Source organism: Syngnathus leptorhynchus, chromosome 18 (assembly GCF_054491065.1).
Source record: "Syngnathus leptorhynchus isolate UIUO chromosome 18, UIUO_Slep, whole genome shotgun sequence".
Classification (NCBI taxonomy): Eukaryota; Metazoa; Chordata; class Actinopteri; order Syngnathiformes; family Syngnathidae; genus Syngnathus; species Syngnathus leptorhynchus.
The window spans coordinates 7,757,719-7,782,498 of NC_141212.1; the positions used below are offsets into that span (position 1 = coordinate 7,757,719).

Below are 24,780 nucleotides of genomic sequence, written 5' to 3' on the forward strand. Positions count from 1 at the left end.
ACCATTTTTATTTCTCGTTTAATAGCATCATTCCACCAGTGCAGCACTAAGTCGCTGTTTAGCTCAGTAAGAAGACAATGGCGCTTTGAACACGAGCCACTTCCGCGAGCGAGTTCGATCCCGGTTGGCGATAATTTTTTTATTCATTAATTTTTCATTCATTCAATTTTAACACATTTTAATAATTATTTTCATCATCATCATCAATGCCGTGCCATTTTTATTTTATTTAATCATCAATTTACCATTTGTATGTCATTTAATCATCATTTTGAGTCCCACAATAGTGTGAAGTGCCTTCGCCTTCACACGCAATTTCTCCAGAAATTGCCAATTCTAGTTATTATCCTACTTTATTCCTCCCACTTTTTTGACACCTAACTACTCCCACATGCTTTAACCGATTCACCCCATTCCAACTTTCACACGTTCCAAAAATTCCCGGCATGATTGCTAGTATTTTATTTGTTCATAACATTTACCGTTTTTGCATAATTAGCAAATTTGTGCCTTAAAATCCCCCATTCATTCTTAATGGCACATTCAACACGAGCCACGTTCCCGAATGAGTTCGAATTTGTTACTGACAACTTTTATCATGATTTCTTTCCTTAACTCATTTATTTTTTATTCATTCATTTATTTATTTATTTATTCATTTAATTTTAATTTAAAAACATCATTTTAATAATTTATTTCAGTCAACATCAATTTACCATTTTTATTTCTCGTTTAATAGCATCATTCCACCGTTCACCTTATGCTTACCATATTCTCCCCCCTTCAACCCCACTTCCACTATGCTTACAAAATTCAACCCTTGAATTCCAGTGTGGCGGCCATCTTGGCCATCCAATGAACCTTGAATGAACTGGAAGTGACCCCAAATGACCTGGAAGTGACCTCAGGTAAACCGGAAGTGACCCTAAATAAACAGGAAGTAACCTCAGGTAAACCGGAAGTGACCCCTTTTAAACCGGAAGTGACCCAAATAAACTGGAAACGACAACAAATAAACCGGAAGTGACCTCCGCTAAATCGGAAATGGCCTAAATTGAACCGGAAGGGACCCAAATAAACTGGAAGTGACCTCAACTAAACCAGAAGTGGCCTAAATTGAACCGAAAGTGACCACTATAAACCGGAAGTGACCTCAGCTAGACCGGAAGTGGCCTAAATTGAACCGAAAATGACCCAGAAAACCGGAAGTGACCTCAGCTAAACCAGAAGTGACCTATATAAACCGGAAGTTACCCCAAATAAACCGGAAGTGACCTTTTTAACCGGAAGTGGCCCCAAATAAACCGGAAGTGACCTCCGCCAAACCAGAAGTGACCTAAATTGAACCGGAAATGACCCAAATAAACCAGGAGTGACCTCAGATAAACCAGAAGTGACCCAAAATAAACCGGAAGTGACCCAAATCAAACTGGAATATTTATATTTCTTTAAAATTCCACCAGATTCTCCAAAATTCCGTTTTTTTTCTCCAATTTCCACATTTTTCAACCGATTCAACCCATTCCAACTTTTAACTCTTCATCTTTTTCCTCCCTATTCCCCATATTCCACATTTTCAAATTTGAAATTCCACCAAATTCTCCAAAATTCCATTTTTCACCTCTAATTTCTACATTTCTCAAGTAATTCAACTCGTTTTAACATTATTCGGCAGCATTCCCCAAAAAGTTATTCAACCATTTCGCCTTCACACGCAATTTCTCCAGAAATTGCAAATTCTAGTCTCTGATATTATACTTAAAGTAGCAGTTATTCATGTTCATACATTATTTATGCATTCATAAAACCATTTTAACAATATATTTAGGCTTAAATAAGTAACATGTAGGATATCTAGATGGTGGCTCGTCTAAAATACAAGCTGTGCTTTACAATCAGGTTTTTACAAAATGCATGATCATTTCATGTACTTTTTTTAGTTGGAGTCCTCCATAAACCACCAACAATCATGTCAAGGTTCACTGGAGGCCCAACTATGTTAGCTGTGGACCGCAGGAGATTAAGGAGGACAATTGCTGAAAAGCCAAACTGGTCCTTAAGCCTTGTGCCCTTTTTATCAACTCTCTGCCTAGACTGTATTGTGAAACATTTTGAGGGTATGCCATTGTTTTTATTCGCATTCATATTCTAGTCAATGATTTCAGAGAGACTAATCCAATGCTCCATCTTTGGCAGAAACTCCTATCTTTGAAGAGCTTACACTCAGCCAGAGAGACTATGTGCAGGAAAGACTGCCGCTCTCTCTCCCCCTTTCTGTGACTGCCAACTTGGTCGATGATGGAGTCTACTGGCGGCGGTCCTGTGAGCAACGGTGGGACATTTGTGACGTGTCTCACTACAACCACAGCTGGAAGCGAATGTTTTTCGAGAGGCACCTGGAAAACATCCTCGAGCACTTCATCCCAGAGACAACGTCCCTCAAGACTGTTACCGATGAGATCCCGCTGTGTGAGGCGTACGTGAGGAGGCTGGATATCTCCCAGATGCTCCCACCCATTAAAGAGAGCAAGGGAGATGCTGTAGACTGGTTTAGTGAAACCGACTCGGATGCAGCTCATATGGAGCACTTTGACTTCCGCAGTCTCCTGAAGCAGCTAAGCTTCCTCGAAGAGTTCCACTTGACCTACAGGGTCAAACATTGCGGGATGAACTTTGAATGGAAAATGACAGAGATGGCTCAGCGAGACTGTGAGACTCTTGCCATGGCCCTTCAATTCTGCAAGACCTTGAAGGTATGCTCCCCCTTTGGCACGCAACAGATAATTGAATAATAATAATAATAATTGAAAACAATTCTTTCAGAACAGAACTGCTTAATATTTCTGCAGGTTGTACGACTCTATGAAAGTCACATTGATGATGAAAAGTGCAAGTTGCTGGCCAAACACCTAACGGCGCACCCATCCCTGCTTGAGCTCAACCTTTCCCACAACGTAATTGGAGATAAGGGGGCCAAGGCCGTCAGCAAACTTATCAACAGCAGCAAACTGGAGATCCTCAACCTGAGCGACAACATAATTCGAGACGTGGGAGCCAACGCCATTGCCAAAGCCTTGTTCAATAACCGGACTCTTTTGTCCCTCAACCTAAGAATCAACCGTGTGACCGACAAAGGGGGGCTCGCCATTGCCAAGGCCTTAGTGAGGAACCGCACCCTGCTTCATCTGCACCTTGGAGCCAACCTCGTGACTGAGCCCACTGCCATAATGCTGTCGGACGTTCTGGTTAAAAGTCAAACGCTGAAGACCATCAACCTCTCCTGCAATAAATTGGGTGTTGTGAGTATTATACAGCTTTTTTATTGAGCTTTGTTTTTGAGAACTACAGCCAAGACTTTGCCTCAATCATACTGCTTTTGTTTCCCATATGAACAGAATGGAGGCAAAGCTCTGGAGGAGGCCATAGTTCAAAACAGCTGCTTAACGGAATGCGATGTCCGTCTGACGGATATCGATGAGCAAAGTGCCTCCGTCATCAACCAGGTGGTTTGCACCAATAGGAACGCCTCCGCCACCAACCAGGTGCTCTTTATCCATGAGAGCGACTTCATCATTGACGAGGTAATTGACAGCAGTAAGAGCGACTCCATCGCCGACGAGGTGATTGGTAGCAGTAAGAGTGACTCCATCACCGATGAGATGATTGGCACCAGTATCCAGAACTTAGAGGAAGAACAGGAACAAGGTGATGAGATGAAATCACAAGGCGACGAGGTGCAACCACAAGGTGACGAGGTGCAACCACAAGGCGAGGCGCCACAAGAACAAGATGATGTACAGTTGATGTCAGCCTCTTGTTTTCTGTTAAACCTCTTTACTGCTTTATTGTTGTACAATTTTGCAATCTTTATATGCAAAAATGCAAAACATGGTTTCTCTTTTTGCATCCACAGGAACCATCTGAAACATCCACTTCCAAAAGCAGTATCTGATTCTTTGTGGACTTTTTCATTTTATTTAATATTTTATTGCAGCCTATTGATGATTGGTCAATCCAAGTGTAAAAAATATGATATCAATAAACAGGTTAATAACTCACAAATGTTTGCTTGAAAGCTGAGTGTAGATGAGTAGTTAAGCGATATTAGTTACTGGCGGAGCTAGCATTTGTTTTTCTGGGGGGGCCAATACCGCATTTATTTATTTTTTTAAATCACAATTGATGGATTGTTAATTCCCATCCTTACGCGAAACATTTCACGTGTTCTGCAAACACAGATTGATCAAATTGAACCACATCTTCCCCCAGAGAGCAACGTCTTCATATCGTCAAAGATTTGCGGTGCTCCCGATTTGCACGAATAGTCCAGTGGCCTCTGGAATTTGCAAGCAAACTCGCCCTGACATCCGCATCGCAGCCCTCAGTTCTTTCAAGCCATCTTTTCATTTTATTCCAAGTGACACTATCAGTCGTGAGTGCAGGGCCCCTGCCTATTTTCAGCATCTTTGAGAGCCAGCTCTCCGCTTTGTCTCTCTGATAGGCATCAGCAGCTGCAGCAGCACCTCTGCAGTAGCTCTATTACACTGCCAGGAAGTCAGAAAAAACATTGCATTTGAAACAATCAAAAGGGGACATGCATATAAACACACAAAGGTAAACTTGATTTAGACGAGAGAGGGCAAGATGTTTGTTGATAATAGCTCAATTGCTAGGCACTTAAAGTAAAAAAAAAAACAAGACAGCTGAGTATTAAAATCAACATGGAACTAGTAGACAAAGTTTTGATATTACAATGTTTTAATCGTGTTTTTGGTATTTGTACAAAATTTACAGCGAGTGTGAAAACTTACAAGAAAATTAGTGTAGTGCTTGTGTCCTTTAGCGCTCTCTACTGAATTATTAATAACGCGTGTTGCTATATTTACCAAGCCAGGAAGTGTAACGTCATTGCGACCAAGCCATTTCTGCTAATGGGATATTTCTGCATTGCTCTCAGGCATTGGTAAACATTTTCAAGTTGCACCAGCTTTGAAATTCCAGCATTGAATTAGTTTTGCTTTGTCAATTAATATTTCTAAGAAGAGATTTTTTTTTTACTATACAGTTATTTAAATGACCTAGCACACTGTTTGTAGTCACCCTAAAAAGACTCCACGGTATTTATTTTCTAAGAAAAGTTATAGACTCAGTGCTTTTCATTGGACAAATATGTAAGTTGTAGGCATTTTGGGTGCTTGGTTATTTGAATTTTGGCTTTATAGCACAGTTGAGGACTGACCTGACAAAAGAGCTTCTGAAGCCACAGTATATGAAGCAACAATAACATCATATCGGGTTCCCCTCTGTCCTATTTTTCATACTAATCCTGTTCGAGGGTCATAACGAGGTCTCCACGCACGAGCCGTTTCTGTGCAGGGAGTGATGGTTGTGATTGAGGCAGCCTTCGTTGTTGTGTACAATGAGCACGGGAAAGTAGAGCGCATCCTGGTACGCCGGAGGACTCTCCTCGCTGCTCTGCTGGACCGATAGGCAGCGCGTGCTTTCCATTGGGCAACTTGGGGGCTCGTTCAGGCTCCCGCCGCTCCTCCGCAGGCAACTCCGTCTGGAGCCATATAACTGGCCCAGCGAGAAGCGGCTGGCGTTGAAGGGCAGACGTGGGCTCGCAGTGTTGCAGATGCTCAGGGCGCTGCGTGAGAAGATGGAGGAACTGCTGATGGCGTGGTGGCACCACTGGCAGTTCTGCCTGTAGCTGCCGTAGCGATGGCAAGCCGAGTAGTTCTGGCAGGATCCCGAGAGCTGGGCCAAGTCCATCAGAACCGCCTCAGAGTAGCTGGGAACGAGTTGCTGATTGGAGCGGATGTGCCACTCCAGCTCTGTGCTGTCGATGGTGTTGACCCGTGGGATGTGCCTGCAATAAGGACGTTCCTCTGAAGGCGTCAATGGCACATAGTCGAAGCCGAAAATCTTCTCCACGTGGTAATGGACACAGGCGGTTTGGAACTCCATCAGCACCCGTAAAGGCCAGGAAAGAGTCAAAGCAGCCGCTGTCCAGAAAGCAGAATGTGATGCGTACCAGGGAAGATGACGTGGCTCACTGAAGGCAGTCATGTATTCCTTAAAGTCTACATTCTTCAGGTGCATTCCCTCACGGGCCTCCATGTAATCGTCCAGGCCCTCGTTCTCTGTGAAGAACCTAGCCCGCTGCGTCAAGTAAGAGTTCTCCGACTCCACGTTGGCAAAGCTGAAGCACTTGGTGAACCTCAGTTTAGTAATGACAAAGTGCTCAAGGCCTTGCAAGTGTTTTGAGATGTCCTTCACCCCACAGTTCCCGTAGTCAAACTCTGCTTCGGCCACGTGCGTGTTGACCCTCTCACGGTAGACCTGAGTAGAGGTGTAGGCGTCTCCATTACGATATCGTGTCACCTGCCGCGTCCTTCTCACGTAGTGGTAGCTGATGGCCTTCCACCAGATGCACGGCGTGGCCTGCTTCATCCTCCGTACTCGCTCAGCCACGTCGTCCGCATCCACTTTGTACTGCATCTCATTCCTGGTGTAGCAGAGCCAGCACTCCGCGAGATAGACCACGTAGAGCATGACCAGGAATGCCAGGGGGATGTAGATGTAGCCATTGGAGCAGGGAGTGTTGTGGTACATCATGGACTTCCCCTTGTAGGCGCTGTCGAAGGAGAGACGTGTGACGGTGATCACCTGGCACCAGGTCATGACGCCCACGCAGCCATACATGAGCAAGCTGAGCAGCAGGCTTTTCCAGTGCGTCTCCTGACACAAGGACTTCAGCAGCGACTGTTTCTGAGGCCGCAGCTGCACACAACAGGTACGACCACATTTGTTATCTTGTATGCTTATAAGAGAATCTTTGACATAGTTAGCGAAAATATGAAGTTAAAAATGGCTCAAAATCAGAGACTTGTGCATATGAAATATTTAGTTAAATATTCTGTGTTGTAAGTGCTTTTCCATAGTTTATGCATGAGCGGTTGCACATGTCACGGTCTGTGCAGATTACAACGCAGAGACTAAAAGTCAGAGAAATTCCTATTGGTGCACAAGTACAATGCGTGTCTGTCCGAATATTCATCTTCTTTATCTTCTTCAATGAAGTAGATGTGCTTGCTAGTTCAAGTCCATACATATTATGTCCATATTCAATTCATCAAGCCAATGATGATGCGGCATGGGTAGATGCTGGTGGCGTCCTTCATCACCTCAAGGAAGAGCAATCCTGGATCATGACTTAGTCACGCTTTTATTGGGAAGGCTGCTGTGCAAACCTGGCATGATTGAAAAGTCCCATGCAGGAAGGGCCTAATTATTACTATGTTCATTCAACAGTAAACGCCAGGCTGCAAATAAAAGTGCAAATCAGGGGTTTTAAGATTTTTCCCCAAAAAAACAAAAGTTTAATTTCAACCAAATGGTAGTGTCTGGACTTTCTCCATAGGTCAAACCCTGAACACAACAGTCAGCATCACTGCCTTGATGTATTGAATCCAACATGTCAGCAGCAGCACTTCAAGTGACAAAAGCAAGTGTCAATAATACATGTTCATATTTAATGCTTTTCACTTCCACCTTGGTCACAAGGTTGGGCACCTCATTGCGAGGGTTAATTTTAACATTAAATTGAGACGATGAGGCGACTGCATTTGCTTAGCGTTATCTGCGCATGTTCTACAAGTACAATCAATATATGACACAGTTTACGGCTCATGTACTACGTAACTCTTTAGTGCCTTCATTCAAGCAGCGGGCATACAGGGTATATTAACATCATTGGCAGCAGAGTATATGCACTCCAATCTGCATTATTTTTTTACAAAAGAAGGATGAATAAATACAAAAAGATATGTCGCCCTTAAAACCTTACAATAGAAGGGAATCCGTGTCGCGTCTTTGATTAAGTACCACTCTCACACTCCCACTCATAGACACTTTGTCTTAACATAATACGATCAGTTGTTATATAAAAAGCCTCTTGTGCCACGGATATTTTGAGGTTACAAGTTTGACTGAGCCATCATTTGATATTTGATTGGGTTATATTCTGTTTGTGTTCAACTGAATACAACATCCAGCTCTGGTTATGATCTGGACACAGAATTGTTTTTATAGGGGGTGAATAAATCAAAGGACAGGTGACTTGTGGTGAGCTTATCTGCCGCATATTTTAGACCACATCTTGTTCTGAAACAGTATATTTAATATCATTGTTCTTCGCCCTAATTTGGACACAATCAAGCTGTTAAAATTAACTAAATACAAAATTCTATTTTTGTAATCAGATTATGAGGAACAGAAAGATCACTCCAATTACAGGCTATGAATAATCACCAATTAGTGAAACAAAACTATATTTTTTTCACGTAGTTGTTTTGTATTAATGGCCTGGAAGTGTTATTTCAAGGTTACAAATGTTGCAAAGACTGCACACTCAGTTACTGTTGTAGCAAAAAAGAAAAATAACGCTTTGTGCCACTAAGTATGCTCTCTGCCCTGTAGGAGGTCCTGGAACCCTATTTTGGACACCTATGATGCTTACTTCACTAGTGATAAATAAACCACTTAGTTCTCAGCAATTTGTTATTTCCACCAGAGCATCGCTCCAACAACATAGTTAAATTCCCACACATTTGGATAAAACCAAACACAACTAACCCTCTCACCGCACCTCTAGTCTGGGGCTGTCCGGCTCTGGCTCCTGTTCGGGGGCGAGCGTGCAGGTGCTGCGTTCACTAGCCGCCGTTGCCGATGCTGGGGACATGATGACAAAAGAACGACTTCTTGCATGGAGCTCCACTTGGGATGGGATGAAGCGGGTGTGGGCACTATTGCCAAAATCCTAAACAAATGGGGTAGCCACCTGACAAAGAATCCCAACCAGGGGAACCCCGACGCTCAACTGAAACATCATCCAGGTGGGCAGTTCAGACGAACGGCTGAGAGAGAGCGCGACGCGACGTCTCGTCGCCGAGACGAGACGCGAGCGCTTCTAGGGATGCTCATTAACGACAAAGCCAGCTTCCCGCTACCGATCGTGGCCTTGAAGGGGACAAAGAAGAAAATGTGTGCGCTGACATCCCCATGCCACCTAACAACGATGCGCGTACACGCCGCACGATCGCGCGGGGGCGGAGCTGGTACAGCAGACGCGACCCCCCACACGCCCCCTTATTTGGAACCCTCTCACCTGCATGTCCCATGCACGCACCTTTCAATCTTCAGTCATTTAGAAATGCAAAAAAATAAACCCGACAATACTCATCTCACTTCGTTTTTACTCTTTGTGCTATTTGATTGTAAGTGTTGTGTACTGTGTCTAGTCACCGTGGGACGGTGGGAAACGTAATTTCGATCTCTTTGTGTGTCTTAACATGTGAAGAAATTGACAATAAAGCGGACTTTGACTATTTTTTTTACTTTGAGAACACGAATACACACGCACAGAACTGTATAAACACACCCACATAGGGTATCAGAAGCGGGCCTGCGCAAAGGAGTAGATCACAGGTGTCAAACTCAAGGCCCGTCATAACTGGCCCCAGTTATGGCCCGCTACATCATTTCCCGCATAGACAAATTGGGAATGGACGACATGTGTCAATACTAAAATTAGAAATTGTATTCACTTTGAAAAAAAAATGAAATTGCTATCAATTTGTATTATTATTCATGTCTTTATTTTTTTTTTACTAGTTTTTACTAGTCTATGATTTCAAAACTTGTTATTCATCAATTTGGTGTGTAACCTATACATATAAGGTGTTGACAGTCGTAATGGCCCTCCGAAGGAAACTATGACTATGATGCACCCTGTGACACAAATGAGTTTGACACCCCTGGAGTAGATTATAGTGAGGGAAGTGGCGCACAGTCTCCACCCTCACTGCCTTTGGCTTCTCCCTACATATTCCAGTGGCATGCAGTGCACAACGACCTTCTGTAGAGGAGAGTTGCAGAAGACTGCCAGAAACACCTCTATTGGTGACTGCCTAATGCGGGTTTTCTCCACAGTTTTTTCATTAGGTGTTGACTCCCGTAGCAATAGCACATGAGTGCACCCATTAGGCATTGGGGTTTTCAGTTTTACATTGGAGTGGCCTTCTCCTAGATGGGTTGCCTTGCATGGCTATGAGCCCCATCTGCCCGTGCTATTTGCCCATAGCTGGGGCAGTGGTTGAGAGGCGCCAGGGCATGTCCACACACCGGTGGACCTGCACGCCTTCTCTCTGGGGCCCACTGCTGCTCCAAGATCTCCTGCAGTTTAGCCTGGGACCGCAAGTATGCCCAGTATCCGTGTGTGGCCGCGGGGAGGCACTGCAGGAGTCCTGACGGTGGAGAGGGTATGTACCGGCAGCAGGAGGCTTACGCACTCTGCTCCTCTTTTCACCCCTGTCAAAGGGCTAGCCGGTGGCAGTAGCTGAAAGCAGAAGGTGACGAGCAGAAAGCAACATGCACTAGCTACCCCAGTACTACTGCATTGATGCTTCACACACCCACACCCACATGGACACACAAACACTGGCACACACACACACACACACAGGGGGGTGACGCCCCCCACACACAGATACTAAATGGTTATGTGACAATTTCCCGCCTTTCCAGACAGTATTAAACAAGCTGACCTGGAGAAGGAAGTTGTTGTTTCATGTGCCGCCGGGCCATGTGTACTGGCCGCCATTAAACAGCCCAAGATCTTGCCAATAAAGAACCAACTGTGGTATATTTTGCAGACAAATGTCTCTGTATGAGGCCCAAGGACATCTGAGCCGACAGCGTGAGGAGGATCAGGGTTATTTGTGTTGAGCAATTGTGCTTGGTTTCAATAAGGTATGAATGACAAGATGAATGGGTTGACAGGTGTTTTGGGCCACAAAAACAACCAAGTTGAGGGCCTTGTATGGGCAGAGAGCCAGCATGCACGAGGGTCTCAAATAGTTACTCTTCAAAGCGATGAGTTCATGAGTCTCGCCAGGTATAAGAAAGGCGTTGCCTGGCAGACGGGGGGCTTCCGAACATCGTGTCTGTGGGGCGTGAGAGAACATCTTCTGACATCGGCTGAATAAAATATTTTTCCAACCAGCTGTGTGTCCCTGAAGCATTTCCTTTTTCAAAGCCAGCATTTTTCATCAAGTGTTTTGAGAAGACCAGCGAAGCCACGAAGACAATTCACCACACAACTCTTTACTCCACATCTTTGTATTTCCTGGCTCAACATCGGACATCCCGCACAATACCCAACAGATGGCGGCTATTGGCAGCAACAATATTTCCAGTCTGACAGTCAATATTTGGGATAAATCTGGCTCCCTTAGATGTAAGTGAGCCCTCTAAAGGCCAAACCACAACAAGCATTTTAAAGCGAGAAAAGGAAATAAGTTGAAGTTGTTTTTCCTTTCGGCCAAGAGAAATGTGCACTTACACAGATTTAACAAATGCCTTTGGGAAAACAAGTACAATTGGGCTTTGTACCTAGATAAAAAAAATGTGATTAACAAGTCACTATATTTGTCTTCAAACAAAAAAGCGGGAAATGCCCACAATAATAGCATGTAGGTGGTATTTTATTGAAAATAGTATACCACACTTTAGTTCATGAGGCTGTGCTTTGTTGCAGATAAACTTAACCTGGAACCAGCATTAAACTAATTTTAGACAAGCCCAATGCTTCAACTCTACTTTACCAGCATTTTTCTTAAAAGAAAAAGGCAAGTATCTGTACTACAGCGTGATTATTTTCCCACATCTGGCATAAGAAACGGCAATGTTCAATGTACAGTGACGAGATGTTTCTGATTATAATGCGCATGCGCAGTTGTGCTAATTCCGCTTTGACTTTTGCAAAGCGTCTCGCATGCGCTGGTGGGGATTCCCCGCGTGACAAAAACAGCTCAGCTCTTCAGATGTCGGCTCTTCCCCTTCTCGCCTTGCCTTGCATTGCTCATATGCACCCCACCCGGAGGAGCTCGCCCCGCTCCCGGATATCTCGACGACAGACAGCCGCTTTGCAGTCCTCTCACGTCCGTAATGAGCGTCGAAACCTTCGAAGGCGCCAGCACAATACGTCACAATCGGGTAACCGAAGCTTTTGACCAACGTCTTTAGTCGTCCAGTGGCATGAAAGGCACCAGTTCTCGACTTCGGCTTTTTCCACAACCGGTGGTCTCCGCGTCTTTGGAGTCCCGGTTGCCGGCGACACCCGCCACCAGCCTTTGAATTCTATCTGGAAATTAGTCGGTGACGGACCGGGGAGATCTACAATGGCGAGCGGCGACCATCGAAAAGATGATTTTCTGGAGGAGAGTCGTGTGGACTCGGGCATTAACTCTTACTGCTCCATACTGAGGTCTGGGGATCAGCAGCGGGAGTGCAGCGGCGAGCCGAGGGACACATTTTCAGCCGTGGAAGAGCGCTTGGATTCGGCATATGCCTCCTCGTCACTGACGGCGGAGAGCCTGGCCGAAATCGTGAAGGGCCTCACGTTTGACACCAAGGAGGCACCAGGGACCAGCCCTCGAATTTCAGAACAGGAGGAGAACATTCTCACGTCCATCACGGAAGATGGAGATACGTAAGTTTAAAGAAAAAAGGCAAACAAGGAATACGCTGGTAAATGAAATGCACCATTTGCAGCTAAACACATGCCGTGATCAAATGAAGAACCTTAAATGATAATGAACCATTTTACGTGTTAATGCCTTACAAAACACGTTTGCACATCATCACATCAATTGCATGCCAATGACGCCGTCACGTGTTTGCAAGGAGAGCCCCTGTCGCAGGTGCATATTCATATTTTAACTAAGCAGGACAAACAGTCAAAGACACAAATATAAAACGATTAGACTGGCCGCTGCTATTTCCTACTGAGATGCGCACACTGAAATAACCAGCCAGTCCGTGTCAATCATCAGGTCACACCTCTCGAAGGCACACATTGTCCTTTTTTGGTTTGTCGCAACATTCACCTCCTATTCATCCTATTATTATCAAATATATTCCTCACAAGCATGTATGCTGAAAACATTGATGCTGGTTTTGTAGGAGATTTCGTCTATTTAGTGGACATACTTGTCATGCATGCCGACAGACTGCTATGAGGCTCGCGAGTGCGAAAACAGAAGTGAAAGAGAGTGGCCTGGACTTCCCCACGCAGCACAGACAAAGCGTGCGCTGAGGACAGCTCGTTTTTTTTTTTTTTTAAATCCAAGAAACTTGTTTATCAGGATAGCACAGTACTGCTTCTGTTAATTTTTTTGCTCGTTTTAAACGATTATTATCATTGGCGGATGTTATTGCCAGCCTACAAGATGGAGCCGTCTTGGAATTTATTTGAATGGCATTTTGTCAGTCTGCACCTTTTAAGTTTGCCACACCCAATGTTACTATCCCATGCAGGCCTCTTGTGCATGTCACCGGTCGGTCGGCCCCGATTGACAAGTGCAGACTCTGTTCCAGCAGTCGATAATAGTTGCAGAATTATTGACGTGTATTCTGTGACCTCTTTTGGCTTCCGCTTGATGCTCGTCAGTTATGATGCCATGCGGTTTCACTCATACAGTGTCAATATTTGCAAGGGGAAGGAGACGTGTGAACCAGACAAACGCATTGCAGCCATGTAGGCTTTATTTTTCCTCTGTAGGATTTTCTTCTGTACTTATTTATCCAATGCTGACTCAAATCAGGAAGTCGTGTCTTTATGCAGACATTTGCTCTCATGGCTTACCCATTCACCTGCGGACTTTGAAATGTGATCCCATTAGCATATATTTGACCCAATGTGAATGCAATGCTTTATGTAATACATTTGGAGTATTTTTTAAAACACAAATATTTTTTTTTATTTAGCCATGGCTTAACTAATCATTTAAATGATTTTTTTTTTAAAACAAGAGCCATTCACTTACAGTGTTGTAAGCACTGTCAAGTGTCACGTATGTTTTGCAGAAATGTATTTTTACAAATGTGTGTGCCAATCTTTTGGATTGTTCTTTAGTCTAAAATAAGCTTGAATGCTTTGTTCCATTTCCTGTCTTTTGCACACAACACATTGAATTTTCTATGACTTCCCCTTCAGGGTTTGAGTTTAGTTTTTTTTTCTGCTTGTTAAGCCTGTGAGTAAATTAGATAAGTGTATTGTCTCTGTCTGCTGTGATTACTTTTTATTTACTATGAGTGTGTGTGTGTGTGTCTGTCTGTCTGTCTGTCTGTCTGTCTGTCTGTTTGTTTGTTTGTTTGTTTGTTTGTTTGTTTGTTTGTTACTTGCTTAGAATCCTGCACCTGGCCATCATCCACGAGGACACATCTATTGCAAAACAGTTGATCCAACTATTCCCAAAAGAAGTCCTGGACATTCAGAACTATTTGTATCAGGTAAGTTTTTGGGTGACTGCTTCTTATCCCTAGAATGTTCCAGTGGGTGTCATGTGGATTGTGGAAGTTGTCCAATTTTATTTGTTTTTAAGCAATATACTTCCAGAGAACTGGTATTCCTCTTTTAGTCACCATCAGCCTCCCTTTGGGACGTCCCTGTAGGTCAGCCATGTCCAAAGACCGGCCCGCGGGCCAATTGCGGCCCGTGGTCAAATTTCATCAGGCCCGCAGCCTCTGTGATAAAATCTTTAGTATGTGGCCCGCCGCCATTGTTGACCAGTGCTTTAATACACACGTACCAAAGCTATTTTATATTTATGCCGCAGAAATGTAATCTCGCGCGACCCGGCGTGATTTCATAGCGAGAACATGACTCCAGCTGTCCTGCTATGCGGAGCATGCGCAAGTCAAATGCGGAAATAAACCCGTTGTAAAAAGGGTACGCGCGAACCGGCTGCGTGAACCCTGTGTGAAATGTTCACGAGGCGAAAATAATTTTAAACTCATGTAAATTTAAGGTATTTCATACAGTTTGTTCAATGTTATCGTATTTTATGTATTACTTATAACTCCTGTTTAAAATGTTCATGAGGCGAAAATAATTTTAAACTCATGTAAATTTAAGGTATTTCATACAGTTTATTCAATGTTATCGGACTCTTCAGATATGAATGAAAGGCAGAATTTGTGTTTTTAGAGTTGTTCACATCTGCCTGAGTGGCTTATATTTGGTTATTTTGTCATTTAAAAAATAAAGACAATTGGGAGAATGAAATTTGTTTTATAACAGTGTTTATTTGGATGAAATTGTAGTTAAAAAAATGTCTGAAAAAACTACTGGCCCCCGGGCCCCTTCACTTAATCAAATCTGGCCCTCCTTGCAAAAAGTTTGGACACCCCTGCTGTAGGTGGTTCCAGTGTTGGCTCTTGACTTCTTTAGTGGAAACTCCCGTGCTCTTCCTCAGTAGAAGGGGGGGGGGGGGGAACGCGCAGCGAATTGTTAGTTGTACAAGCTGTGTAATCTGGTTCCTGCTTTTAGTTTAAAGCTGATGTGAAAATGGAGCAAAGCGACACAACTTGTCAGTGGAAACCTCAGAAGACTCAGCAATGACTCACTTAGCTCCCTTCTCTTACCCAGTCCACTTTGCTTGCCTAATTTCCTCTTGGTAGTCATTCAAAGACATTCTAACATTTGCACATAGAAAAAAAAATCTGCATGTTTTTTTTATTTTTATTTTTTTAAGCCAGCACCCACACACGTGTCCTAGTTTGCAATCTTAACAGCATGATTGTTCTTTTCACCATTTCAATCACCACTGTGATTTATCTTTGCTGCTCAAATAATTGATGAATAAATAAATCATTTGTGGTGGTTTTTTTTTTTTTTTTTTGCAGAGTCCATTGCATCTGGCCACCTACTTGAACCTGACAGAAGTGGTCAAGAGTCTGGTGGACAAAAGCATCAGCGTTGAGTTGCAGGACCGCGATGGAAACACAGCGCTGCACGTGGCCTGCCATCACGGCCTGACCACATGTGCTGCTGATATGACCAGCGGGATGTCCCCTGGCAAGCTTGCTCTGGTCCTGGAGACCCAAAATTGGAGAGGTGAGCTACAACAACACTCGACTGCCACACCAGCTCATGTTTTTAACCAAATCACTAATGTAACTCATCTGGCCGCTACTTGTTTTGTTGTCGTTTTGGAAAACCACCGACATTGCATCTCTTATTAAATTTCTGCATCTTAAACCACAAAAATCCACTTGCAGGTCTTGCGTGTCTTCACTTGGCAGCGCTCAGCAGGCAACATCAAATAATAAAGCTGTTGATGGCAAAGGGCGCAGACCTGAATATCAAGGTTAGTGTCTTCTTGGTATGCTGCGTGTAAAATTCTATTTTGGGTTTGGACGGGCATCAGTCGCCTGTAACGTGCCGGTAATAAATTGGGAATTGTATGAATCACGAACGTAAACTATAAATATACAATATTGCAAACTATGATTACTAGTACAGTAATCCCTTGCTACTTCGCGGTTCACCTGTCGCGGCCTCGCTCAATCACGGATTTCTTTATAAACAAATATTGCGAATAGATTCGGTGCATCGCAGATGTTTTTTTTTGTTGTTATGTTTTGTTTTTTTAAGTCTGCCACACACATACACATTCTGAGCGTCATATGCAATGACGCACACAAGCCAGGCAACAAGACAGGCAAGTGCACCCCTACACCATCAGTGACTCCCCGATGGTCGCAGCTTTTTCAAGATTCAAGAAGAATTTATTCGCCAAACAAGGAATTTGACTTCGTTACATCATTTTGCGGCGTCACTTGGAGCGCATGGCTTTGTCTGGCCATATGACACGAATGGCCAATGGGAACATGTTGATCTGTGTCCTTGCAGCATATTGGCTTAGCAGTTCTAACTACACTTTACCTCAGCCTGACGCACTTTACTCCGTCTGCATCAACATATCAGCAGCACCTCAGACTTGCACTTCATTACATACATACTATCATGTCTCCTCGATAGCCAAGCGGAGTAGAACTGCTTGTCTGCTTGTCACTCCAGATCGGATTGTCCTGTTTCCCCGTCATAAAATTATAAAAGTCTTGTGAGGATGCCCTCACGCTGGGCAGCAGGGGCGCGACAGCCGGTCAGCACGGCAAGAGCAGAGCGGAGTTGTTGCACGTTTACACTGGTCAGCGAGCTCGCGTCGTGCACAGCGGGTCAGGCAAACGAGAATCAGGTGGCAGGCGTGCGTGTCAAAACAGACAAAACTGTGAGTACTGATGATTAGACCTCAGAGGTCTAGTGCGGAGGAAGGCGCATGAATGCCATAGGCTAGCAGGGCGAGAGCTGAGACGTGACACAGCCGCGCACAAAGGAAAAATGCACCGCCATGCAGAAACAGTAGTAACCGCGCACGTAGGAAAAAAAGGACTTCCGTCCAGGATTTGGAACAGCGGCTGGCAATGAGCATGCCGCAGTCTTTGTGTGCCCTGCGATTGCCTTGCAACCCTTTCAGGGTGTCCCCTGCCTCGCGCCCGATGACTGCTGGGATAGGCTCCAGCACACCCGCCACCCCGTGGGGAGAAAGCGGTACAGAAAATGGATGGATGGAAGTCTTGTATGGATGCGGTCATGCTGGGCCATGGGGGCGCGTCAGTCGGCAAGCACGCAAGAGCAGAGAGGTGCCACGCTTCGAAAAAGGTTAATAAAAGTCTTGTGTGGATATTGTATCCATCCATTTTCCGAACCGCTTTGTCCCCACGGGGGTCGCGGGATGTGGAGCCTATCCCAGCCATCATCAGGCAGTAGGCGGGGGATACCCTGAACCGGTTGCTATTGTTGTTAGGGTTGATAGATTAGTTTGATCCTACGCTTATGTTGGAATATAACCTGTAAACCCTGAACCGGTTGCTATTGTTGTTAGGGTTGATAGATTAGTTTGATCCTACGCTTATGTTGGAATATAACCTGTAATAATTAACATAGCTTGTCCTGTCTTAACAAAGTAGTAGAACAAAGTGCTAAGGTCCTTTGAACTGATTGACCAACTGCAGAGGAAGCAAGCAGAGGTGTTCTGTTTACACAACATCGTAAAACACCCCCTGCTGTGACCCCGAGAGGCCAGGGGTTCACCCCCACCTTGGCCACTCTCACCCCCACCCTACTTCTCTCAATAAATACTCTCTTGCATGAATCAAAAGGCAGACTTTGTTCGAACATTGCTGTACCTACAGTAACGAACAAACTCTCCACATGCAAGTGCTTAAAGGGCATACTGTCTCACGTGTGGCTCTTGCAAAATAAGTTAGAGTGGCAACATCTCTAACAATTGTAACAATATATTTACTCAAAATGTATCTTATTTATTTTAGTAAATGTTTCTGCAAGTCAGTTTGACTTTAAAAGTTTTTACAAAAGTGTTTCAAAATACAAAAAGTGTTTAAAAAACAAAGTGTATAATACTCCAATAAAGGTTCTTTAAAATCTTGTGTGGATAATGTATGTATTTACTCTTATTTATTTTTGTTATTTTCCTGTTTATTTAAATAAAGAGTATTTATGAAAATCAATTTGACTTTAAAATGTTTACTGAAGTGTTTAAGAATACAAAAAACATTTAAAAGTACATTAAAAGTACATTTAAAAATACAATAAAATACAATAAAGGTTCATAAAAGTCTTATGGATATTGTAACAATATATTTCCTCTACATCGCGGATTTTCACCTATCGCGGGTGGTCTTGGAACCAATTATCAGCGATAAACGAGGGATTACTGTAAACATTTCTGCGTGGTTCCGCTGTGTGCCTTGAATGAATGTCACCAGTATTTTGAAGTGCACCCTTGCTTCCATACAGGAGGGAACAAGTGGCAAAACGGCGCTGCATCTCGCAGTTGAAATCCACGACATCACGTCGGTGAAGCTACTGCTCAGTGGCGGCGCCAATGTGGATGCCGCCATGTTCAACGGCTGCACGCCGCTCCACCTGGCCGTGGGGCGGCAGGATACGGCAATCGCCAATCTCCTTTGCCAGTCTGGCGCAGACACCATGTTGCGCAACGTGGAGGACGAGACAGCGTTGGACCTGGCTGATGGCAATAATGATGTAAGGCGTTGTTAACTGCAGCAGATGATGTCCGTTTGCGCTACAATTTTACTGCAGCACTTCTCTGTCTTTCAGATTCTGGCTCTGTTCCCATTTGATGACATCCAAATCTCTGGCAGGTCGGTGGTCGGTGTGAATTTTTGAGCTACTGTACAGAGCTGCATCAGGCTAAGCGACTGTTTGAACTGTTCGATTTGTATTGTTTTTGATTGAAATCTGTATTTATAAGTTCTATCGACAAACTGCATCACTTGGGATAAGTAAGGACACCATTCTGCTTAGCAATCTTTGACTTGAACATTGAAAAAAACAATCAGCTTGATACGTTTCTCTTCATGGTCAGGTTTGCATCGCCACATCCATTAAAATTTCTTAAAAGATCTACCTCTTTCTCAATATTTTAAATAACTATTAATCAAAATTTCAAATAACTTTATCCCCGTTTCTTAAATTTCACTGGTGCAGAAGTTGTTTGGGTGTCTTTTTTTCTTCCAAGCACAGCTTTTTGCAATGAGACTGCATAATTCCACATGGACATGTAATCTAAGACCAAATTGTGTGAAGTTTCTGCTTTACTCTGTTGTTAATTGCACTGGCCTGTTGTTGAAATAATTTTATGCTATTTTGTAATAAAATGGTTTGAAACATAATTGCATCGTGTTTCTTTAGTGTGAATATGATTATGACAACTGACTGCTTTAAAGACTCATTTACTGGAATGGTGCGCAATATCTTAACTTCATTTCATAACACTTGTACTGTGATAACACTTGTTACAATACTTATGAGCTATAGTCATGTACAGTGGATATAAAATGAACATCAAAATGATGACAAAAATATTTTACTGTTTGTACCATGTAATTAATTCAAAGTTAAAATTATTTATTACATGTACGTTAAATTACAGGGCGGCTCGGTGGAGCACTGGTTAGCACTGGTTAGCACGCCTACCTCACATTTAGGAGGGTACGGGTTCGATTCCAGTCTGTGTGGAGTTTACATGTTATTCTCGTGCCCGCGTGGGTTTTTTCCGGGCACTCCAGTTTCCTCCCACATCCCAAAAACATGCTTGGTAGGCCGATTGAGCACTCCAAATTGCCCCTAGGTGTGAGTGCGAGTGGGGATGGTTGTTCGTCTCTGTGTGCCCTGCGATTGATAGGCTGGCAACCGGTTCAGGGTGTTCCCCGCCCACTGCCCGATTACTGCTGGGATAGGCTCCAGCACGCCAGCCACCCCCCAGAAAATGGATGGATGGACGTTAAATTACCATCTGACGTCACTCTTGAACAGCACCGTTCCAATAAATCCTCCGCGACGACAGGAGGCGCTATGTACACGTAGTTTCATCCGCAACCCGTGGTGTACGGACGAGAAGCGTTCTTTTTTTTTGTCGGAGTCAACACATCGGCTTGTAGCCTTCCGCCATAAGTTGAAGCTAGGAGGCTAAAGGCAGAGAAAACAAACCTTCTTTGGTCATTTGCGTCTTCCAGACGTTCCGATTTTATGCTCCGTTTCAGCGTTTGAGTGTGTCGGCGCTGCGCCAGTTGTTGGGGCACACAGGAGAAAGATGTCACCTTTAGCACAAAGGTAATGTTTGATCATTGGAGCAACCGGTCACCAAAGCGAAGTTTAGCCCAAGTCCGTCTTCGTTTACAAGCTAAATATACATTTATTTGGCCTTTTAGTAACTTTCGTTGTCATTGTCGTCATTCATGTCCCATTTGCAACGATGTTAAGTGAATTGCGAAGGCCATTTGCTTCTGATGAAGTGACAGTAAAACCAATGTGAAGTATTTTAATGCTTGATATTGAATTAGAGGTGCTGTCGCTTGAATTTTGTATAATTTTATGTAATTAGGTCCCACAGACCTGAATACCAGGTTAAACAGGTACAGATCATTACTGCTTCCTGGTCGACCTGTGCACAGCATTCCTGCATGCAATTGACTGCTTGTTCAGGTCCAGGTCTTTGCTGCAGTGGGCTCCTGGTAGTCCAGGCCACAGCCCAGTCATGCACAAAGACGCTCTGTGTGAGTCAGACACGGCCACCTCACCCTGAATTGGCTCCGATCCTTCTGCCACGGAGGAAAAGGAGCATACCTTTTTCATTCATGTGCATTGAGCCAGGTCATCACTGATGTGCTTGACCCATCTGAACTGAAAAATACTGAATAGAAACGTTCTTTTTATTGCAGTGTTCAATGTAAGTCTAGTATTTTTCCAAGTTTTCTGCGTCCCATCCAGCTCTCTGTTGGTATTTTGTAAAGACTTTTAGTGTCTTGTCTGCTTCTGAGTCCAAATCCTGTCCCACACGTCACAATAAGTTTTGACATTTTTGCCCTGTTTGTGATTGCCTTGCAGGGTTTATCCTGCCCTGGTGTTGCTTCTCTTTCCATCTGTGGTCGCCGCTCAAGAAGAGGATCCCTCACTATTGGATGGGTGGCGTGATGTGTGGCTATTTCGCTTCCTGATCAACGTGCTGGGATACTCGACAATCATTATCCCGGGCTATTTTCTTATCCGTTACTTCAAGCGCACTAATTACTTGGACACAGGTGAACCCAGCGGCGTGCTGCAAAGCCACTCCGATTTTAGTCGACATTTTATATGGTTCTTGTATGTTTCAGGTAGTGGCTTATGCTCTACGGTTATCAAGGCCTGCGTATTTGGAACCGAAGCAAAGTCGGGCTTGTTGGACGATGTGTCCGTCACATCCCGGAATGAGGGGGATTCGGGCTCGTCGCTGCGACAGGCCGTTCGCTTGATCTTTTGTGCAGCCGGACTTCAGGTGAGGATACGCCCATTAAATACACAAGACTGTTTACAATAACTAAGCTCAGTTATTATCCTTTGCAGAGATACAGGGAGGATTGTTTTATTGTTTGATTTAGTTAAGAGTGAGCACACCAGCAGTTAGGTCATTTTTTTATTTTAAATTCAATGATGTTGATTTTATTGTAGAAAATTCTGCAAAAGAAGTTTTCTGTCAGGGAAAATGCATTAAAATGTTATGGTAAAATATTAGACATTTGTCAAAATGATCCGCCATCGCTAACTGCAACCATGATAATGAACAATTAAGTTTGTGTATGTAGTTTGATTAAATTTTAACGGAAGGTAATTATCAGCCTCTTTCCCATTAATTTCATGCATTTTTTGTGCCATTGAAATATAAAGGTATTTTTCAAACGATATCTTTCATTGTTTCGGGAAGAAATTCTATGTAGCAAAAGTACTAATGATATCGGTGCTTGGTATTGATGACTACTCAAGAACTGAGTACTCGTACTGATAGCGGTCTGAAAAAAAGTTATATTGAGCATCCTTGAAGAGGATAATTGTAAAATGTTCTGTCTATTTTTGATATGATTCATTGTCAACCCCAAGTTCTTCCCGCCTTCCACTCATTGCGCTGTTTTGGTGTGCCAGGCATCATACCTGACGTGGGGGGTCCTGCAGGAGAGGGTGATGACCCGATCCTACGGAGCGTCAACTTCAGAGGAAGAGGGCGAGCGCTTCAAAGATTCTCAGTTTTTGGTCTTCATGAACCGGATTTTGGCCCTGACTGTGTCTGGCCTGTGGTGCCTACTTTTCAAGCAGCCACGCCACGCCACGCCCATGTACAAGTACTCGTTTGCCTCGCTCTCCAACATCATGAGCAGCTGGTGCCAGTACGAGGCACTCAAGTACATCAGCTTCCCCACTCAGGTCCTGGCCAAGGCCTCCAAAGTCATTCCTGTTATGCTCATGGGTAAGATCATTTCTCAGAAGAGCTACGAGTACTGGGAGTACCTGACGGCGGCGCTCATCTCAGTTGGCGTCAGCATGTTTTTGTTGTCCAGCACTGCTGGCAAGCACCCGTCCACCGTCACCACCTTCAGTGGTGTGGTCATCCTGGGCGGCTACATCGTCTTCGATAGCTTCACCTCCAACTGGCAGGACAACCTGTTCAAGTACAAGATGTCCTCTGTCCAGATGATGTTCGGAGTCAACCTGTTCTCTTGCCTCTTCACGGTGGGCTCGCTGCTCGAGCAGGGAGCATTCTTCGACTCGGTGGCGTTCATGGCGCGCCACTCGGAGTTCGCCTTCCACGCCGTGCTGCTGTCCGTTTGCTCGGCGTGTGGCCAGCTCTTCATCTTCTACACCATCAGCCAGTTCGGCGCTGCCGTCTTCACCATCATCATGACTTTGCGCCAGGCCATTGCCATTCTTCTTTCCTGCTTCCTTTACGGCCACGCCGTCACAGTGATCGGCGTCTTTGGCATGGCCGTCGTATTCCTGGCTCTATTTTTGCGAGTGTACGCCCGTAGTCGGGTGAAGTCAGGCCGGCGGCAGGCTCAGCCGATGATGCAGAAGGTGTAGTTTTTGCATCAAACTGAGGACTGAGACCACGTTTTCGGTGGGGCCTTTTTTTTTTTTTTTTTAAACAAATCTCGTCCATTGTTTATCATCTCTGTTAGGTACTGAAAGGGATTATTTTGTTTGATATTTTGTGCCTCCAAGTGGTTTCACAACCTGCCTCGTTACAGTCACAAGATGTTCTTCTCCCTTAATGACAATATTTGACTAGTTCGGCCACTGCTAGTTGCTGAGAAAAACCTACTCCATAAAAAGTTAGGGTATTCATCTTTTGGGTGTTTTTTTTTTTTTAATTGAAAATAGTTTTATTTTTTTATTTTTTTTTAAGAGAACAGAAAATTAAAATAGAAGTTGAGAAGAAGAAAAAAAACTCAGGGGGCGGACATTTTAACTTGGATTTACTACGATGTCATTTTCAATCAACAGCAAGTGGTAAAATAGTCATCCCCTAGATTAAAACATATTAGAATGAGCATAGCCATTGTATTCTTTCGTTCAGACAAGGTGTGTAGGTCTTACCTTGATAACTTTTCTGACAGTTTTGGCAGTAACTTCCGCCTTCGTCAGAGAATGTCACACAATGGTGTGTGTGACACGGCTTTTCAGCTGTTGTTACTACGAGGGACGCTCCGGTCAGATTTGACAGGTGGGTCACGCCCCCTGCTGTCCTCCCGCCGCTCCAAAATGCTGGTCCAAGTGTGTATATCTGACAAAGGCGGAAGTTACTGCCGAAACTGTCGGAAAGGTTATCAAGGTAAGACCTACACACCTTGTCTGAACAAAAGAATACAATGGCTATCATCAACGAAGACATAATGACCACAATTCAAATATTAGAAAGAGCATCTTTTTTTACTTAACTTCCCCTTTAAAGGAAGTCAAATCAAATTACCTGTCACGTTTAAGACTGCATTTTAGGTTCATCCTGAAATGTCACCCGAAAGCTAACTTTTTGTGAGTAGTGTCTGTGGGCTGTATGGCAAAAACAGTTCAACTTTATGACATTGCCCTGAATTGACTGAACACTGAAACAAGATGGTCAATATCATAAAATCCTCCGTCGTTCTCACAGTTGCCAGATGTCCTTCCCATGTGGAAAGTGAGTGGCCTTGGTGTATTTTGTACTATGAAACTGCACATATAGTACTTCGAGTGTGTACGCACACAATTTGGTAAATTGTGGCCCCTCGATGTGACCAAAAGAGATGCTGCAATTTTTTTTTTTTGTGCAGCATTAGTTTTGAGACACTTTGAATTTTTTCTTTTTAAATCATGTTACAGCATTGATTCCAAATCATGCTAATATATCTTAAAAGTTGTTTATATCCACCATGTCTGTTACACTGCATCCATCCTGTGATCGACCTCTGTATGGGAGGAAGTGAAGTAATAATAAAATAATTATTCATATGAAATGTGTAAATCTTTCATTTATTAGGAAT

The 24,780-nt window shown here is 43.9% G+C and overlaps 4 protein-coding genes across 9 annotated transcripts; 3 read left to right on the top strand and 1 right to left on the bottom strand.

Annotated features, from left to right (window-relative positions):
- The first annotated feature begins 1,948 nt into the window (after positions 1 to 1,948).
- Positions 1,949 to 4,149, top strand: drc5 (dynein regulatory complex subunit 5). 5 transcript variants are annotated; one of them, XM_085937910.1, is made up of 5 exons: positions 1,949 to 2,117; positions 2,197 to 2,753; positions 2,850 to 3,299; positions 3,396 to 3,805; positions 3,914 to 4,149. In XM_085937910.1, the coding sequence occupies exons 1-5, from the start codon at positions 1,970 to 1,972 to the stop codon at positions 4,071 to 4,073; spliced, it is 1,725 nt and encodes a 574-aa protein (XP_085794036.1). In that variant the 5' UTR covers positions 1,949 to 1,969; the 3' UTR covers positions 4,074 to 4,149. The 5 variants fall into 5 exon arrangements, with proteins under 5 accessions (XP_085794036.1, XP_085794037.1, XP_085794039.1 ...); XM_085937911.1 differs by having other exon boundaries at positions 3,396 to 3,794; positions 3,914 to 4,046; XM_085937913.1 differs by having other exon boundaries at positions 3,396 to 3,747; positions 3,914 to 4,044.
- Positions 4,150 to 4,377: 228 nt separating this feature from the next.
- Positions 4,378 to 12,523, bottom strand: tmem151ba (transmembrane protein 151Ba). Of its 2 annotated transcripts, none has more exons than XM_085937823.1 (3): positions 9,170 to 12,523; positions 8,651 to 9,021; positions 4,378 to 6,783 (listed from the first exon to the last, which is right to left on the bottom strand). In XM_085937823.1, exons 2-3 carry the CDS (start codon positions 8,741 to 8,743, stop codon positions 5,338 to 5,340), a joined length of 1,539 nt encoding a protein of 512 aa, XP_085793949.1. In that variant the 5' UTR covers positions 8,744 to 9,021; positions 9,170 to 12,523; the 3' UTR covers positions 4,378 to 5,337. The 2 variants fall into 2 exon arrangements, with proteins under 2 accessions (XP_085793949.1, XP_085793950.1); XM_085937824.1 differs by having other exon boundaries at positions 8,651 to 8,733; positions 8,843 to 12,523.
- On the top strand, positions 11,815 to 19,626 carry nfkbie (nuclear factor of kappa light polypeptide gene enhancer in B-cells inhibitor, epsilon). The gene is made up of 6 exons (XM_085937825.1): positions 11,815 to 12,553; positions 14,253 to 14,355; positions 15,751 to 15,961; positions 16,126 to 16,214; positions 18,728 to 18,976; positions 19,052 to 19,626. Exons 1-6 carry the CDS (start codon positions 12,243 to 12,245, stop codon positions 19,118 to 19,120), a joined length of 1,032 nt encoding a protein of 343 aa, XP_085793951.1. The 5' UTR covers positions 11,815 to 12,242; the 3' UTR covers positions 19,121 to 19,626.
- Positions 19,627 to 20,311: 685 nt separating this feature from the next.
- On the top strand, positions 20,312 to 23,410 carry slc35b2 (solute carrier family 35 member B2). The gene is made up of 4 exons (XM_085938296.1): positions 20,312 to 20,566; positions 21,341 to 21,534; positions 21,607 to 21,767; positions 22,409 to 23,410. Exons 1-4 carry the CDS (start codon positions 20,547 to 20,549, stop codon positions 23,339 to 23,341), a joined length of 1,308 nt encoding a protein of 435 aa, XP_085794422.1. The 5' UTR covers positions 20,312 to 20,546; the 3' UTR covers positions 23,342 to 23,410.
- Positions 23,411 to 24,780: the final 1,370 nt, after the last annotated feature.

What these genes read in the sequence shown, in the direction of transcription:
- drc5 (XM_085937908.1), top strand. Translation starts at nt 1,970, where the DNA reads ATGTCAAGGTTCACTGGAGGCCCAACTATGTTAGCTGTGGACCGCAGG. An exon ending in TATTGTGAAACATTTTGAGG is followed by an intron (nt 2,118 to 2,196) that starts GTATGCCATTGT and finishes CATCTTTGGCAG; the next exon opens with AAACTCCTATCTTTGAAGAG. An exon ending in AATTCTGCAAGACCTTGAAG is followed by an intron (nt 2,754 to 2,849) that starts GTATGCTCCCCC and finishes ATATTTCTGCAG; the next exon opens with GTTGTACGACTCTATGAAAG.
- tmem151ba (XM_085937823.1), bottom strand. Translation starts at nt 8,743, where the DNA reads ATGTCCCCAGCATCGGCAACGGCGGCTAGTGAACGCAGCACCTGCACG. An exon ending in CGGACAGCCCCAGACTAGAG is followed by an intron (nt 6,784 to 8,650) that starts GTGCGGTGAGAG and finishes TGTTGTGTGCAG; the next exon opens with CTGCGGCCTCAGAAACAGTC.
- slc35b2 (XM_085938296.1), top strand. Translation starts at nt 20,547, where the DNA reads ATGTCACCTTTAGCACAAAG. An exon ending in ATGTCACCTTTAGCACAAAG is followed by an intron (nt 20,567 to 21,340) that starts GTAATGTTTGAT and finishes ATTGCCTTGCAG; the next exon opens with GGTTTATCCTGCCCTGGTGT. An exon ending in TTTGTGCAGCCGGACTTCAG is followed by an intron (nt 21,768 to 22,408) that starts GTGAGGATACGC and finishes TTGGTGTGCCAG; the next exon opens with GCATCATACCTGACGTGGGG.
- nfkbie (XM_085937825.1), top strand. Translation starts at nt 12,243, where the DNA reads ATGGCGAGCGGCGACCATCGAAAAGATGATTTTCTGGAGGAGAGTCGT. An exon ending in TTCAGAACTATTTGTATCAG is followed by an intron (nt 14,356 to 15,750) that starts GTAAGTTTTTGG and finishes TTTTTTTTGCAG; the next exon opens with AGTCCATTGCATCTGGCCAC. An exon ending in TGGCTGATGGCAATAATGAT is followed by an intron (nt 18,977 to 19,051) that starts GTAAGGCGTTGT and finishes TCTGTCTTTCAG; the next exon opens with ATTCTGGCTCTGTTCCCATT.